Source organism: Vombatus ursinus, unplaced genomic scaffold, assembly GCF_900497805.2.
Source record: "Vombatus ursinus unplaced genomic scaffold, bare-nosed wombat genome assembly UNPS02014812.1, whole genome shotgun sequence".
NCBI classification, from domain to species: domain Eukaryota; kingdom Metazoa; phylum Chordata; class Mammalia; order Diprotodontia; family Vombatidae; genus Vombatus; species Vombatus ursinus.
In genome coordinates this window covers 45,385,716-45,398,960 of record NW_020954590.1, presented here as the reverse complement: position 1 = coordinate 45,398,960, position 13,245 = coordinate 45,385,716, and the positions used below count along the sequence as shown (strand labels likewise).

At 39.1% G+C, this 13,245-nt stretch overlaps 1 protein-coding gene across 6 annotated transcripts in view; it reads right to left on the bottom strand.

Moving 5' to 3' along the window:
* Window positions 1–13,245, bottom strand: part of LOC114054060 (disks large-associated protein 1) — a 411,078-nt gene that overhangs the window by 217,848 nt on the left and 179,985 nt on the right. For all 6 annotated transcript variants that reach the window (XM_027877129.1, XM_027877130.1, XM_027877131.1 and 3 more), the window contains exon 4: window positions 9,478–9,718. In XM_027877129.1, the coding sequence (XP_027732930.1) occupies window positions 9,478–9,718 (241 nt within the window). The remainder of the gene's footprint in view (window positions 1–9,477; window positions 9,719–13,245) is intronic.

Here is a 13,245-nt window from a genome sequence, read left to right as displayed (position 1 = left end):
CACACACACACACACACACACACACACACACACACACACACACACACCCTGTAAATGATATAATTAATTACTTGAGAATGAGGCGAAGACATTTTTTCTATAGGTTCTAATCTTGACTTTGTTACTAACTGGCTATGAGACCCTGGACAAATCACTTAATCTCAGGCTCTTTGTGTGCAAAGTGAGGGGACTAGTTGAGCACTAAGGTGCCTTAAGATATGTTTCTTCTATCTGTGATTTTATATTGACCTTAGACCCATTCTGTAGCCAACTGGCTAAAGAGGGAAAAGATAAAGACTAAATTAGTTGTCTGATGCTTACTTGTTGGGCAGCTAGGTGGCACAATGGATAGACTGTCTGGCTTCAAGTCAGGAAGACTCATCTTCCTGAGTTCAAATCTGGCCCAGACACTGACTAGCTTTGTGACTCTGGAAAAGTCATGTAACTGTTTACCTCAGTTTCCTCATCTGTAAAATGAATTGAAGAAGAAAATGGTAAACCACTCCAGTGTCTTTGCCAAGAAAACCCCAAATGGGGTCATGAAGAGTGGGCCACTACTGAATAACAACAAGCTTACTTGTTAGTAATGCTGGAAAAGTATTTGGAAGGGCTGTCTTATAACCCTAGTCCCTAGGACATAGACATTGGGACTGGTCCTGCGGTTTCATTGATATGAGGAATTCCCTCTACTAGCACAGGTCAATATCTTTGTAACTTGTATTATTAGATAGTTGCCTAGAGCAGAGGTGTATGAGCCAGAGATGGCCCTCAGTATTCCCTAGGGCTGCTGAAACAGATTAAAATTCAACTGGGAAACATTTAATAACACAAATAAAAATACATGAAAACATGATGTTAGTGTATGGTTTTCTAAGGCAATATGCAACCCACAGGGATCCTTATGTAAGGTTTACTGGCTTTGTTTCTATTTGAGTTTAATACTATTGGCCTAGAACACCAAAGGGTTTCATGACTTGTTAAGGGTCACAAAGCACTTTATGGTAGGGGCAGGATATAAACCTGAGGCCCCTTCCTGACTGAGGCCAACTCCTTATTACCAAGCTGCTTCAAAACCCTTTTTGACTGGTTGAAATTGTAGGCTAAGATGAACTTTTCAAAATTATTTGTGGATTTCATGTATCCATTTGCCCTTCTATTCCAGCTGTAGTAGTGATGGAGAAACACCTTTGTAGGCCTCCCCAGAGCGCATTCTTACATTGTGCTTTTAACCTCAGTAGTTGTTTGGAGTAAGAGAACAACTAGTAAGTAGAATGGATTTTCAATTTGTTTTAAAATCTCATAGGGCAATGTGCTGTTTTACTGACATCGTTTTGTTTTTCCTTGCAAAGCCATGTTGCACAGACTGTTGAATTTGAGTCCCTTATAATTCTCTAATGGTTCTGGTTCTCTCTTTGCCACTAAATAACTGGATTACATAGGACAAGTCACTTAAGTCCCTGGGCTCAGTTTCCTCATCTGAAAATTGGAGACAGTAAGAAAAGACCTCATTATCTCCTACAGGTTTTGTGATTTTCAATGTCCAAGTGTTCTAGAAAGGATAGAGTGCTATGAAGCATAAGCTATTTGTAATACTAGTTGATAAGATAACCAAGTTCGTGGCTTTTTTTCTTTTCTTTTCTTTTTCTTCAAGTAAGCCTCAGACTACTAATTTGGTCTTTATCTTTTCTCTCTTTAGCCAGTTGGCTACAGAATGGGCCTAAGGTCAATATAAAATCACAGATAGAAGAAACATATCTTAAGGCACCTTAGTGCTCAACTAGTCACCTCACTTTGCACACGAAGAGCCTGAGATTAAGTGATTTGTCCAGGGTCTCATAGCCAGTTAGTAACAAAGTCAAGATTGGAACCTATAGAAAAAATGTCTCTCCATCCCCCTTCTCTGCTCTTAGACATTTCCCAATGTCTAAAAACAAATAGCTGTTTTTATCTAAGTCAGAACCTGTTTGACTTCTGCAAATAGGCTTTTGGATGGGGAGCGACAGACTAAAACTCTGTCATTAAATGATATATTATGTTACTGTTTTTGCTTGAGTGAGCAATAAATAAGTAGGCGTGGCTTGGCTGTCATTGTGGGGGAGCAGGTAGTGTAGGAAAGCAGAAATAACAGGGAAGACATTTCCTTCTGGGAAGAAAAAAGTCTTCTGTCAGACAAATTGACAGAGCTGTACACAGTGAGGGCATTTGAAAACAGCATTCACAAGCTATTGATGAGAGAACGTGTGGGCAGGGGCCCACATGTGCGCTAACACATAGATTGTCAATGCTCAGTAAGTGGCAAAGAATCTCTTTCCTTAACCTCTCTGCGCTTGCCTTCTGCAGACATCTGTGGAAGGGGATTGAGGGAAATTGTACTTTCACTTTAAATGCTTTTAAAAGATTTTCTTAATAAGTAATTAGGATATCTCAGAGGCAACCCTTAAAAAAAGCAATATGCAGTAAATGAGTTCACTTATGATTTAGAAAATCATATTGCTTCTAAAAGTACCATCACCCTGGAAATAATGATTAAACAGAATGATTTCCATGGTGTATAAAGCATCATTTGGCTTGAAATTCTTAGATACTCTTTCTACAATTCCCTCCTATCATGACTTAAAAATATGTCTATGGGGGAGAGGGGGTAAAGACTTAGCAAGTACAATACATAAGTTATTTGGCCAAGGTAAAATAGTGTTAGATAAGTACGTTAGTTGCCAGAAAACAAGGATTTAGGGAAGGAAGAAAGATTGAAATGTGCTCACACTTTATGTGTATATATATATATATATATATATATATATATATATATATACACACATACATATATACGTATATATGTATATATGTATGTATGCATGTATTCAGCCTCATTTGCATATTTCATTAATGCTAGGTTTACAAGAGTAAATTTGAACGGACCAGAAGATCCTGGCTTCAGATCTGGAAGGAACTTCAGACAGAGGCCATCTAGTTCAACTTCCTCGACAACCTGGGCCCGAAACTGAGGTCTGAGGAGGAGAAGCGCCCTGCCCGACATCGCGCAGGTAGTATGCAGTGGGTCTCGCGAGGTAAGTGGGCTGCGTGTGGAGTCCTTTCTCCAATCCGTGCGGATGCTGTTATCAGGCGTTCTCTTTTTGTACAGCGCTGCCAATATGTCTAACTGAAGAAATGCTTTTTTTCTTCCCAAATAGAAGGAATCGTGCCAAATGTGGGAGATACCTTGTTTTTTCTCCCTCCAGAATAATCCTTTGAGCCATCAATGGGGGCATTAAAAAAATTATAATCTGAACGAGCATAGGAAAGGGAAGCAGGGGTTAAGTGACTTGCCCAAGGTAGAGAGGTAGGATTTCAGCAGGTATTAGTTAGCTCAGTTTGACTCGAGAGCCAGTGTTTTCTCCATTGCACACATGTAAAGCTGCTTCCCAAAAGAAGTGGATAAATTTAATACAGTTACGTTTTCAAAACATTAATCAGAAATCATTTTATTGACCGTCCCTACCCCTATTTCTGTCCTCTGACCCCAGAGCCGGTATTCTTTCCGTTTCTTTCATGTTGCTTTCTAAGAGAATTGGGTACAAGTTAGTCCCCGTGCTCCACTTTCACCTAAGCTTTCAAAAAAATGGAGACAAAAAGTATTCTCTCTACTTGCAGCCATCAGAATCATCCCTTCCCCCACAGCTCTACTCTTCTGTCTCACTATGGCTTGGAATTGACCTTCACTTCTTGAAGAAGGCAACTGGGGTGGCACAGTAGCTAAAGTATTAGCCTTGGAGTCAGGAAGACTTGAGTTCATATCTAGTATCTGACACTAACTAGCTGTCTGCTCTTGGGCAAATCACTTAAACTCTTCTACCTCAGTTTTCTCATTTGTAAAATGGCGATGATAATAACAGCACCTACCTCCCAGGGTTGTTATAAGGATCCAATGAGATAATATTTGTAAAGTTTGTTGCAAACTTTAAAGTGGATATAAATGCTAATTATTATTATTGTTGTCATTGTGTTGTTGTTGTTATATCAGCAAAGTCAGTCAACAAGTATTTATTAAGTGTTTACTGTGGGACAGACAGTATGTAAAATCTCTTGTAGATCCTACCAAGCTGAAAAGACTTCATGTATGGATTGGGTAATGGACTGAATGTCTGCTGTTGAAGGACCAGCCTAGCTAAGTTTTGGGAAGTCTCTTTGTCAAAAGGTTGTTGTTCTTCTTCCAGCCAAAATAATTTTTTTCTTCGAAAAAATATTTATTTAATATCTTCCCCCAATTACATGTAAAAATAATTTTTAGTATTTAAAAAAATTTGAGTTCCAAATTCTCTCCTCAAAACAATTCTTTAAACTATTTATTGATTGAGGCATAAAAGGATTGTAATCTGCACTGGTGGAGGAAATGTCCACACTGGGAAACCACAGATCCTTCAAGCACCAAAGTATTGTGGTAACTTCAGTTTCTTCCCTTTCATCTTTTTCTGGAGCGGAAATTGTACTTTTACTTTAAACACTTTCTAATGATTTTCTTAATAAGCAATTATGATATCACGGAGGCAACACTTAAAAAAGCAATATGCTTTTTCATAAAAGGGCTTACACAGAGTATGTCTTACTTAGGCACTCAATATATATTAATTGAATGAATAAAAAAACTCTGAAAAAATTACTTTGGCAACTAGGGGAAATGGGAGATGAGTTGGGGAGTGGGATTCTCATGCTTAAAGCTGATTTTAGGCCCAGAGAGAATCTGTGATTCTATTCAATACAGTTAACATTAAATCAGAAAGCAAATAAATCAAAGCAAGTATAGTGGTAATTAATTTTCCAATTCAGCTCTTAATTCGCTCCTACTTAAATGGAATGCTCTTAAATTCTCATTCACCTGAGAATAGCTGAGGGGTTGGTTCGCAAGGTTAATTTAGAACTTACATCATGAGAGATGGCATCTTATGGTGAAAAAAGCCCTGGACTTTGAACCATAGGATTATAGATCTCGAGAAGAAAAGGACTTCAAGGCTATCTAGGCCAACCTCATTTTACAGAAGAGGAAACTGAGGCCTATAGATGCTAAATGACTTACCCGAGGTCACACAGCTGGTAAGTAGCAGAGATAAACTCAGGTCCTCTGACTCTAGATCTCGCCCTTTTTACTCTGTACCTCGATGACTGACAAAATCTGAAGATGAATCTTAATTAGCCCAATAAGAGTGGGCAAGTCATTACCTCTCTGAACCTCAATTTTTCAGCAATAAAATGGGAAATACTACTTCTTGTACTACCCTCTTTTTAGTGCTCTTGAAAGGTAAGCACTTTCATAAGCTAAAGTAAGAGACTATATAAAAGCGAACTCTCATCAGTGATATGCTGGTAAAAGACAATTGGCTTTCAAAAGAAAAAGTATGTATGACACATTTTAAAGTATAATCTGCATTATTATTAACATTTTCTTCTCTCTTAAGTCTAGACAATCAACAAAGCAATAAATCAAGCCCTGATTTGTAGTGTGTGTTGATTTCTGAGGTACAAATACACAGAAAATTTAACAGTAAACTCTCTTGAGTCAGTATGAGCTAGCACCAAATAAATAGTTATTATTAAAATATTTCTCTACCCTTGTATACTTTTTGTTGGTCATATTTTTCTAGTAGGAGGAGATGAGGACGTCAGTAGAGAAAGGCTGGAAAGCACATTCTGTCAGGATAATGGAACAGATAATTGCCACAAAGATCAAGGTTAAAGGAGATGGAATGTGGATAGCTCTAAGGAGGAATTTTAACTGCTATACAGGCATTGGTAGAAGAAGAGACCTTTAGTATGACAAAAGAAGAGTAGGAGTGGTTCAGGACAAATAAGATATATAATAGGAAGTAAATGAATATGGTGGGAGGAAAGATAGCTAAAAGGAAAATTAAGCCCTACTAAACCTTGAAGACATTGAGACCTGGGCATAGGAAAGAGAAACAAAAACAGAAACACAAAAACCAATTTAGGAAAGAGTAAAAACATTTCCCTCTTTTCATAGATGAGCATTTCTTTCAGGGAATAAGCAGGATCTGAAGCCAATTTATGTATTTTCTGTGCTTTCCTCTGAGCTTCAAGGAGTGATAAAAAAGGCACATTGTATTAGACAAGGTTTAGGCAGGAGACTAATGGATGAAAAAGACAAATGACTTAATAACTTTAGTATTTTTGGTTTACAAAGAAAGTACTTTCCTCACAACAATTCTATGGGGGAAGGTAGGGCAAGTGCTACCATCCCATTTTACACATGAGAAAGCTGAGGATTAGAGAAATAAAGTGACTTAGCCAATGTCACACAGCTAGTGAGTGGTGGAATAATTAAGACCCAGTTGTCCCAAGTTTAGCTTATGCTTTCACTCAAGCATTCTGAGCTTGTATTGGTCTGATCAGCCACAGTTGAACATGTATGTTAATCCCCAACATAGCAATGTCACTTTTGCCCTTTTCAAGAATGAAGGACAACAACCAACTAACCAGTCAAATTTCTTCACAATTAATAGGCATGCATGTGAGTGTGCACATGAGGAAATTCTTAAGAAATGCATGGGAGGGGCAGCTAGGTGGTGCAGTGGATAGAGCTCCGGCCTTGGAGTCAGGAGGACCTGAGTTCAAATCCAGCTTCAAACTCTTGACACTTATTAGCTGTGTGACCCTGGGCAAGTCACTTAACCCCGATTGCCCACCCAAAAAAAAAAAGCAAAAAAAAAAAAAAGATGCATGGGAACTGTCATAAGAAAGGGTTCTTTTTGGGTGGCTCATGGAATAGAGATGATGTAATTGAGTGACACCTGAATTATAACTCAAATGTCTGATTAGATTACTTAGACTTTATAAATGCCTGCTCCTTAATATATAGATTAAATATATTTTGTTTTCTAGTACGTTTTTACCTGGAATCACAAAATCACAGAAAAGACCAAAGTGTTATATATATGATGATAATGTTCAGGGTGAGAGTTATCACCAAGTCCATAAAAGTTGTGCTTCATCACCCTTCCATCAATGAATGCACAGATGACGATTTACGTGGGCTATACCTTCTTTTCCACCTCAGATGCATCCAAGTCTTGTCTAGCCTTCCCTAAGGCTTCAGGGCTTAGAACAGAGCTTCAAGTCAGTCTGGCCTCACAGCTTGTTGCTGTGGACCATGGGGTGCAGGTGATGAAGTCACCTTTGTATTCCTTTCACTAATTTCATCTTCTACTGTCCTACTCCAAGATACAATCAAACCCTGAATATCTAGTGGAAGAAGAAGAGATCCTAATTTCAGGCCCTACTCAGTTCTTATGGCTACTTTTAATATCAGGAGCCCTAGGCAATCCAAGCTGTATCTGGACCCAGCCATGAATGACCCAGGAAGACACTGATGCAGAGTCCCTGGGAAAGAGTCAAAAAAGAGAGAACTAGTAGAATGCAATGAAAGCCTTACAGGAGGGTATAGACAGAGACATGGGGAGAACACTGCTGTAAGGTAAGGGACAGTACATTGGAACAGCAGTAACTCTTCTTAAGCCTTTGAGACCACATTTACTGCACGAACAAACATATGTACACAAATATGCCCAGGAATGGTTTAGTTTTTGATTTTTCCTTTTCAGAAATGAGTCTTGTTTTGCTTAGAAATCACTTTTGTGGTTCTTGCCTCTGAATTCCCCTTGAAAGCAAAAATGTGCATCTGGACCCATCAATGTCAGGAATGAACTCAGTCATCTGTGGAGGTCCAGGCCACAAATTTTTTCTGCTGAACAAAGAGATTACATCCTCTTTGACCAGTGGGCCTGCTGTTGAGCACTCGCCCTCTGACAATCCTCCTGCCAAGGCAGAAAGGTTGTCAAAAATGATTGTCTGGTTGCCACCCTAAAATACAGTATAAAGTATACAGTATAAAATACAGTATAAGATCTTGCAGAAATCATTGGCAGCAGCCAACCCTCCTTACTGTCAGAAGCCTTTTGACCCAACACCTTAGTTTGTATTGGTACAGGATGAAGGAACTCCCAGTATCCAGTCTCCTTCATCAAGTACGCCTCTAATCCTGAGTCTTTCTGATTGCATAATAATTTACTTAGGTTCATCTACATACTTTTTTTCAAGTCCACAGAAGATTCTAGATGAATTCTAGTGATGAATAGAGATAATTAATGAAATTTTCATAGCAAATAATGCAATGTTCTGGCTCTGGACCTCTCCTTCTAGCTCATTTATTATTTCTCTCAGGTTCCTATGGAATGTTACTCTCATCTAAGTTACCAGAGATTCAGGAATAAGGTAAGTCTATTTAAGACATGGTAGATTTTCTTTTGGGAACTCATGTGTTACATAAGCAAACACACAGACTTCCAATGTGTTCATACATAACTCACGGCTCCATTTCTGTAGTGGGCTCAGGTGTCACAGTAACCAGTTAAGCTCCTTTTATGGCCTCAGTGGCTAAGAACTACCAATAAAAAAAAAATACAGTTTAATAGTCACCACCTGGATGTAGTATAGTGGGAAAGGAGAGGCCCTTTTTTTTTAAAAAATGAGATCAGATGCTTTTAAATAAAATAATACTGAAATGAATATGCCTTCCATCATAATAAAATAAAACCTGCAACACTCAGGAACCAAATTCCTTTATCATTTCCTTAGCTCTTGTTTTCTGGTCCACCTATTTGGTTCTACTGAGTTCTGAGTAAGTTTTTTAAATCCAGAGAGTGAAATAACATTGATATTTTGTGAAAGAAAACTTATGGTCAAGGGGTCAGGTGTGCCAAAGCATAGCACCCTTAAGGTGATCATTGTTTAATTAATTTATTTTTAAGCCCCTCTAGCTCCTCCTCCCCAATCAGAGAGAAAAAAACAAAACAAAACAACGATCCTTATTAACAAAGAAGCACAATCAAGCAAAACAGACCCACACATTTAGGTGACCTCTTCTTTTTCTTTTTTCTTTTTTTTTCAAATCAAAGATGGAATTGAGGGATTGGCATTGTTAACTCTTGTTAACAGGTATGAGTTGTATTTGTAGAATTTTGAAAGACTTTCCCACATGCACTATACTTTGACAATCCTTTTGAGTTAGGTTTGATACTGTGATTGAAGTGGGCAGTGAGGGTGAAAGGACTCAGACAGGGAAGAGGAGAGATGAGTTGTGGGGGAAGCAGAGCTATAGACTGAGAAGTAATGTTTTGGTACCAGTATCTCTTTTGGAAGAAGGGAACTATTTAAAAAAAATGAAAATGATCCCAAACAAAAATTCCAGATACTAAGATCATTTGGACCAATAGCATATTTCATCAGCACAAGTGGGTGTTGGGCTACTCAAGAGTCAAAGTGTGCCTTTGTCCGAGTGCATCCCAGGCACTAGGTTTCTAAGTTACATCTTTAAGTCTGGAGTCCTATGAATTTGCCTCACCAGCTTTGTGAGGTAATCAGTCAACCCCAGCTTTGAGCTGATCCCTACTTTGCTCCTTTGTTCCTTACCAGTGCTGCTCTGAATGGTCCTCACGGTGGTAGTTGTTCGGGGTGGGGAGGAAGACCTCAGGGACACACATTCATCATCCTGGGAACAGCCCTTCTCAATCGCCCTCACATAGCTATGGCTCCTCATTCGGAAACATCCTGGCATTGGCAGATCCAGGGCTTCTACAGCTTGAGATTCCAGTTCACTGAATACAGACTCACACACAGACTCAAACTGACCATTGACTTCCATCTCGCTCACCTGCAGGAGAAGAGAGAGTATTTTCTTTAATTTAGGAAGCACAAGAGGGCAGAGACATCCATTCAAATTCTACTCCAATGCCACTTTGTGGTGTGGGACTGACCTTAGATCCTTCAAGTCCACGCCACCAGAAATCCAGCTCTAGCAGATTCTACCATCTGGAAAGGTTGTGAGTGTGGGTCTATGTTCCAGGACCAAGCTAAGTGGCATTCAGAGAAGCTGTTTGAACCATATAGTTGTCTACCAACTGATGAACTTTTTTGGCCACAAAGACTGTCAACTAAGGTTCAGAGGGAGTGTAGACTATGTCTGTGGGGAGAGTACTAATGAAGTTATAGATCCCTTAAATAGTGAACTCAAAGCGTGGAAGAATGTATAAGGGAGAGAGGATGAAAGGGAAAGGAGAGGAAGAAAAAAGAGGAGGAGGAAGGGATTGAGGAAAGGATAGGAGAGAAAGGAGGTGAGGGAGAGATAGATACAAGGGGTATTTAATGGTAGTTGATGCTGTACCATGTGCTTTTGGTAAATTGTAGGTACGCAACACAACTTCAGTCATAGCAATTTCATAGGGAGAATCATGAAAAACAAAATTATGGTAAGTTAAAAGTTTTAAATATAATATTCTCCTTGAAGCAGCAGTGAGGATGGAGGGTGAGGGAAGTCAGGCATTGAAATGGGGCCCAGCAAGACATTTTGTGTGACCTTCATATGGCATTTTTTTGTCTATAGACACACATATTCAGGAAGGTAGAGGTATTTGCATGTATCTTCAACTTGACTTTCTTGGTGAATGAGGATGGATGACAAGACCTGAACCTTTGAATTTATTATGCAGACTTGTTGTTTGTCCTTTATTCTTTCTTTCTTTATTTTTGGTGAGACAACTAGGGTTCAGCAACTTGCCCAGGGTCACACAGCTAGTGAGAGTTATGTGTCTGAGGCTGGATTTGAACTCAGGACCTCCTGACTGCAGGGCCAGCGCTCTATCCACCTAGCTGCCCCACTTTCTACTTATTTATTTTGGTGATTTGTCCTTCATTCTTGAAGAGGACCAATGACATCAGGAGGCTGATGTCTTTACTTGCAAGTGAATTGGATTTAAGTGAGGCAGGGCTGTGCAAGATCAACAGTCTCACTCTCTCCTCCGGAGTCATTAGAGTCCAGTGGCAAGACATAGATCAGGATGACTGGAGAAGACCCCAGATATAGTGGGAGACCTTGCCCTTTTTAAGCTAAGGTCTTTCCCAGGTCTCAATTCATCTGAGGCAACACTCATTCAGAGATTTAAGGCTAGGTAAGAGATGAAGCAAAAGATGGCCCAGTTTGCCTACTCAAAAAAAAAAAAGAAAATCAAACTGGGAGGGGAAGAGTTTCTGGCCAGAGCAGAAACAATTGCTATTTACACTCTTTCTGAGCTATCAAAACCCAAACAAGGATCAAGTGAGGCTGGGGCCTATTACCTGTCCATCAGTGAGAGCCAGAGTGATTTGGGTTTTAGGCATGGTCAAGTAGTTCTATTTGAATACCAATGGGCTTTATCAAAGCCCGGTTTTCCAGTGCACTATTTCAAGAAATCATAAATGAAACTATATGGGAAAGAAGGGTTAATTGTCCCAGTTTTTTTTTTCAAATGATAGAATATATAAGTGGGGAAGAGAAAAAAAAAGGCCAAGGTCTCCCCCTCATCTGGGGTCATCTCTAGTCATGCTGATCTATGTCTTGCCATTAGACTCAGATGACCCTGGAGTAGAGAGTGAAGCTGATGACTTTGCATAGCTCTGCCTCACTGAAATCCAATTTACTTGCAAATCAAGACATCCTCTTCCTGAAGTCATTGGTCCTCTTCTGGAAGGAAGGATAAAGAACACCAAATAATGCAAACTTTGGAAAACCTCTTTGATTCTGAATATTTAGTACACCCCATTTGAAAGGGGGAAATCAACCCCACCCTTGGAGGTCTTCTAGTAGAGGCTGGATGACAAGTTGTTGGGCATGTTATAGTGGAGATTCCTTTGTTGTATGGGTTGGGACTGGAATTGTTGCTGAATTTCTTTCCAACTCTCAAATTCTAGGATTCTGTGAAAAGTGGAGGTAACCATTTTCATACTTTAAAGGAAGGAACACAATTAGAAACCTCTTCATAGAAAGAGGCTGAACCCTCAGTGATCCTGTGATCTCAGATATCGTTCTTCTCTCCCTCCATCAACTATTTGAGAACCCTCAGATTCTGGTTCCTTGTTAAATAGCACAGCACACATTTTGTCATTGCCAGGTATGGGAGACGTTTGATTTGGACAAGTCACCATTTAGGGGAAGGGGCTCACTTTGTGTTTGGGGGCTATAGGCATATATTATTTTTTAAAATTTTCTTTACATTATTATTATTATTATTATTATTTTTGGTGAGGCAATTGGGGTTAAGTGACTTGCCCAGGGTCACACAGCTAGTGAGTATCATGTGTCTGAGGCCGAATTTGAACTCAGGTCCTCCTTATAGCAAATATTATTAATTGCAATATTTTCATACACTGCAATAAAACTTTTCTCACTCCAGTTTCTTATAATGTGTTTTCTGATCTTTCATTTGCTCCCTCCAGATTTCTTTCCTAGATTTTCCTTGTTTGGTGCCCTCTGTAATTACAAAATCATAAAATTTCTCAGTATGTGATTTCCTCTCACCCCCTTAAACTGAAGGCATAGGTATACCTATTACTCAAGTAGTTTGTAATGGCCTTGGGGCAGATGAAAGAAAGGGTTCTCCTCCTATTCCCCACCCCCCCCACTCCTCCGGCCAGTCCAGGACATATCCTCTAAAGTTCTGATAATAAAAATTGTAGGAAGAAACAAAATCAGCTTTTAATTGGAAAATGGTGGATGTTACACAACATTTTTTTCACTAGTATCTATTCTTTTCCCTTCACAAGCCAAAATTTCTTGTTTTTGACAGACAAGAAAACACTAGAAAATAAAGCACTAAACCAGGGCCTAGTGTGGTTTGGACCATGGCCAGAGATGACTACCCAAATATTTAGTCCAAATAAATTCTTTTGTTTGGATAAAAGTTATAGTGTGTTAGTGAGCATATGGTATGTGTTTTGGTCGTTTGCTAAATAGTGTATTTTCAGAAGCATTTTATTTTTATGAGGTATTGATATAGAAAACAAATAATCAGTTATTCTAGACCAATTTCTTGACTTAAAATTCCTTAGAGTAGTTGGACACTGGTATGCCAAAGAAAACAGAATAAAATGCAGTTGAATGCTATACTACTATTGCTGATAGTAAATTTGTAATATTTTGAGGATGAGTGTTGAGGATCTCTATCATCCTAGAAACCCAACTACTTATTAATGTGCCTACTGGGTGCCCAGTACAACTTCAGGCATAGGGACTTTCACAGGGCAATCATCCTCCCAGTGATTAACGGAGATGTCACAACTAAGAAGGAAAACAATAAAATCATTTGTAAAGTCATTGGTTTGTTTGAAAACTAAATACGACTGTGAGAATCATTTACCATCAGGGGC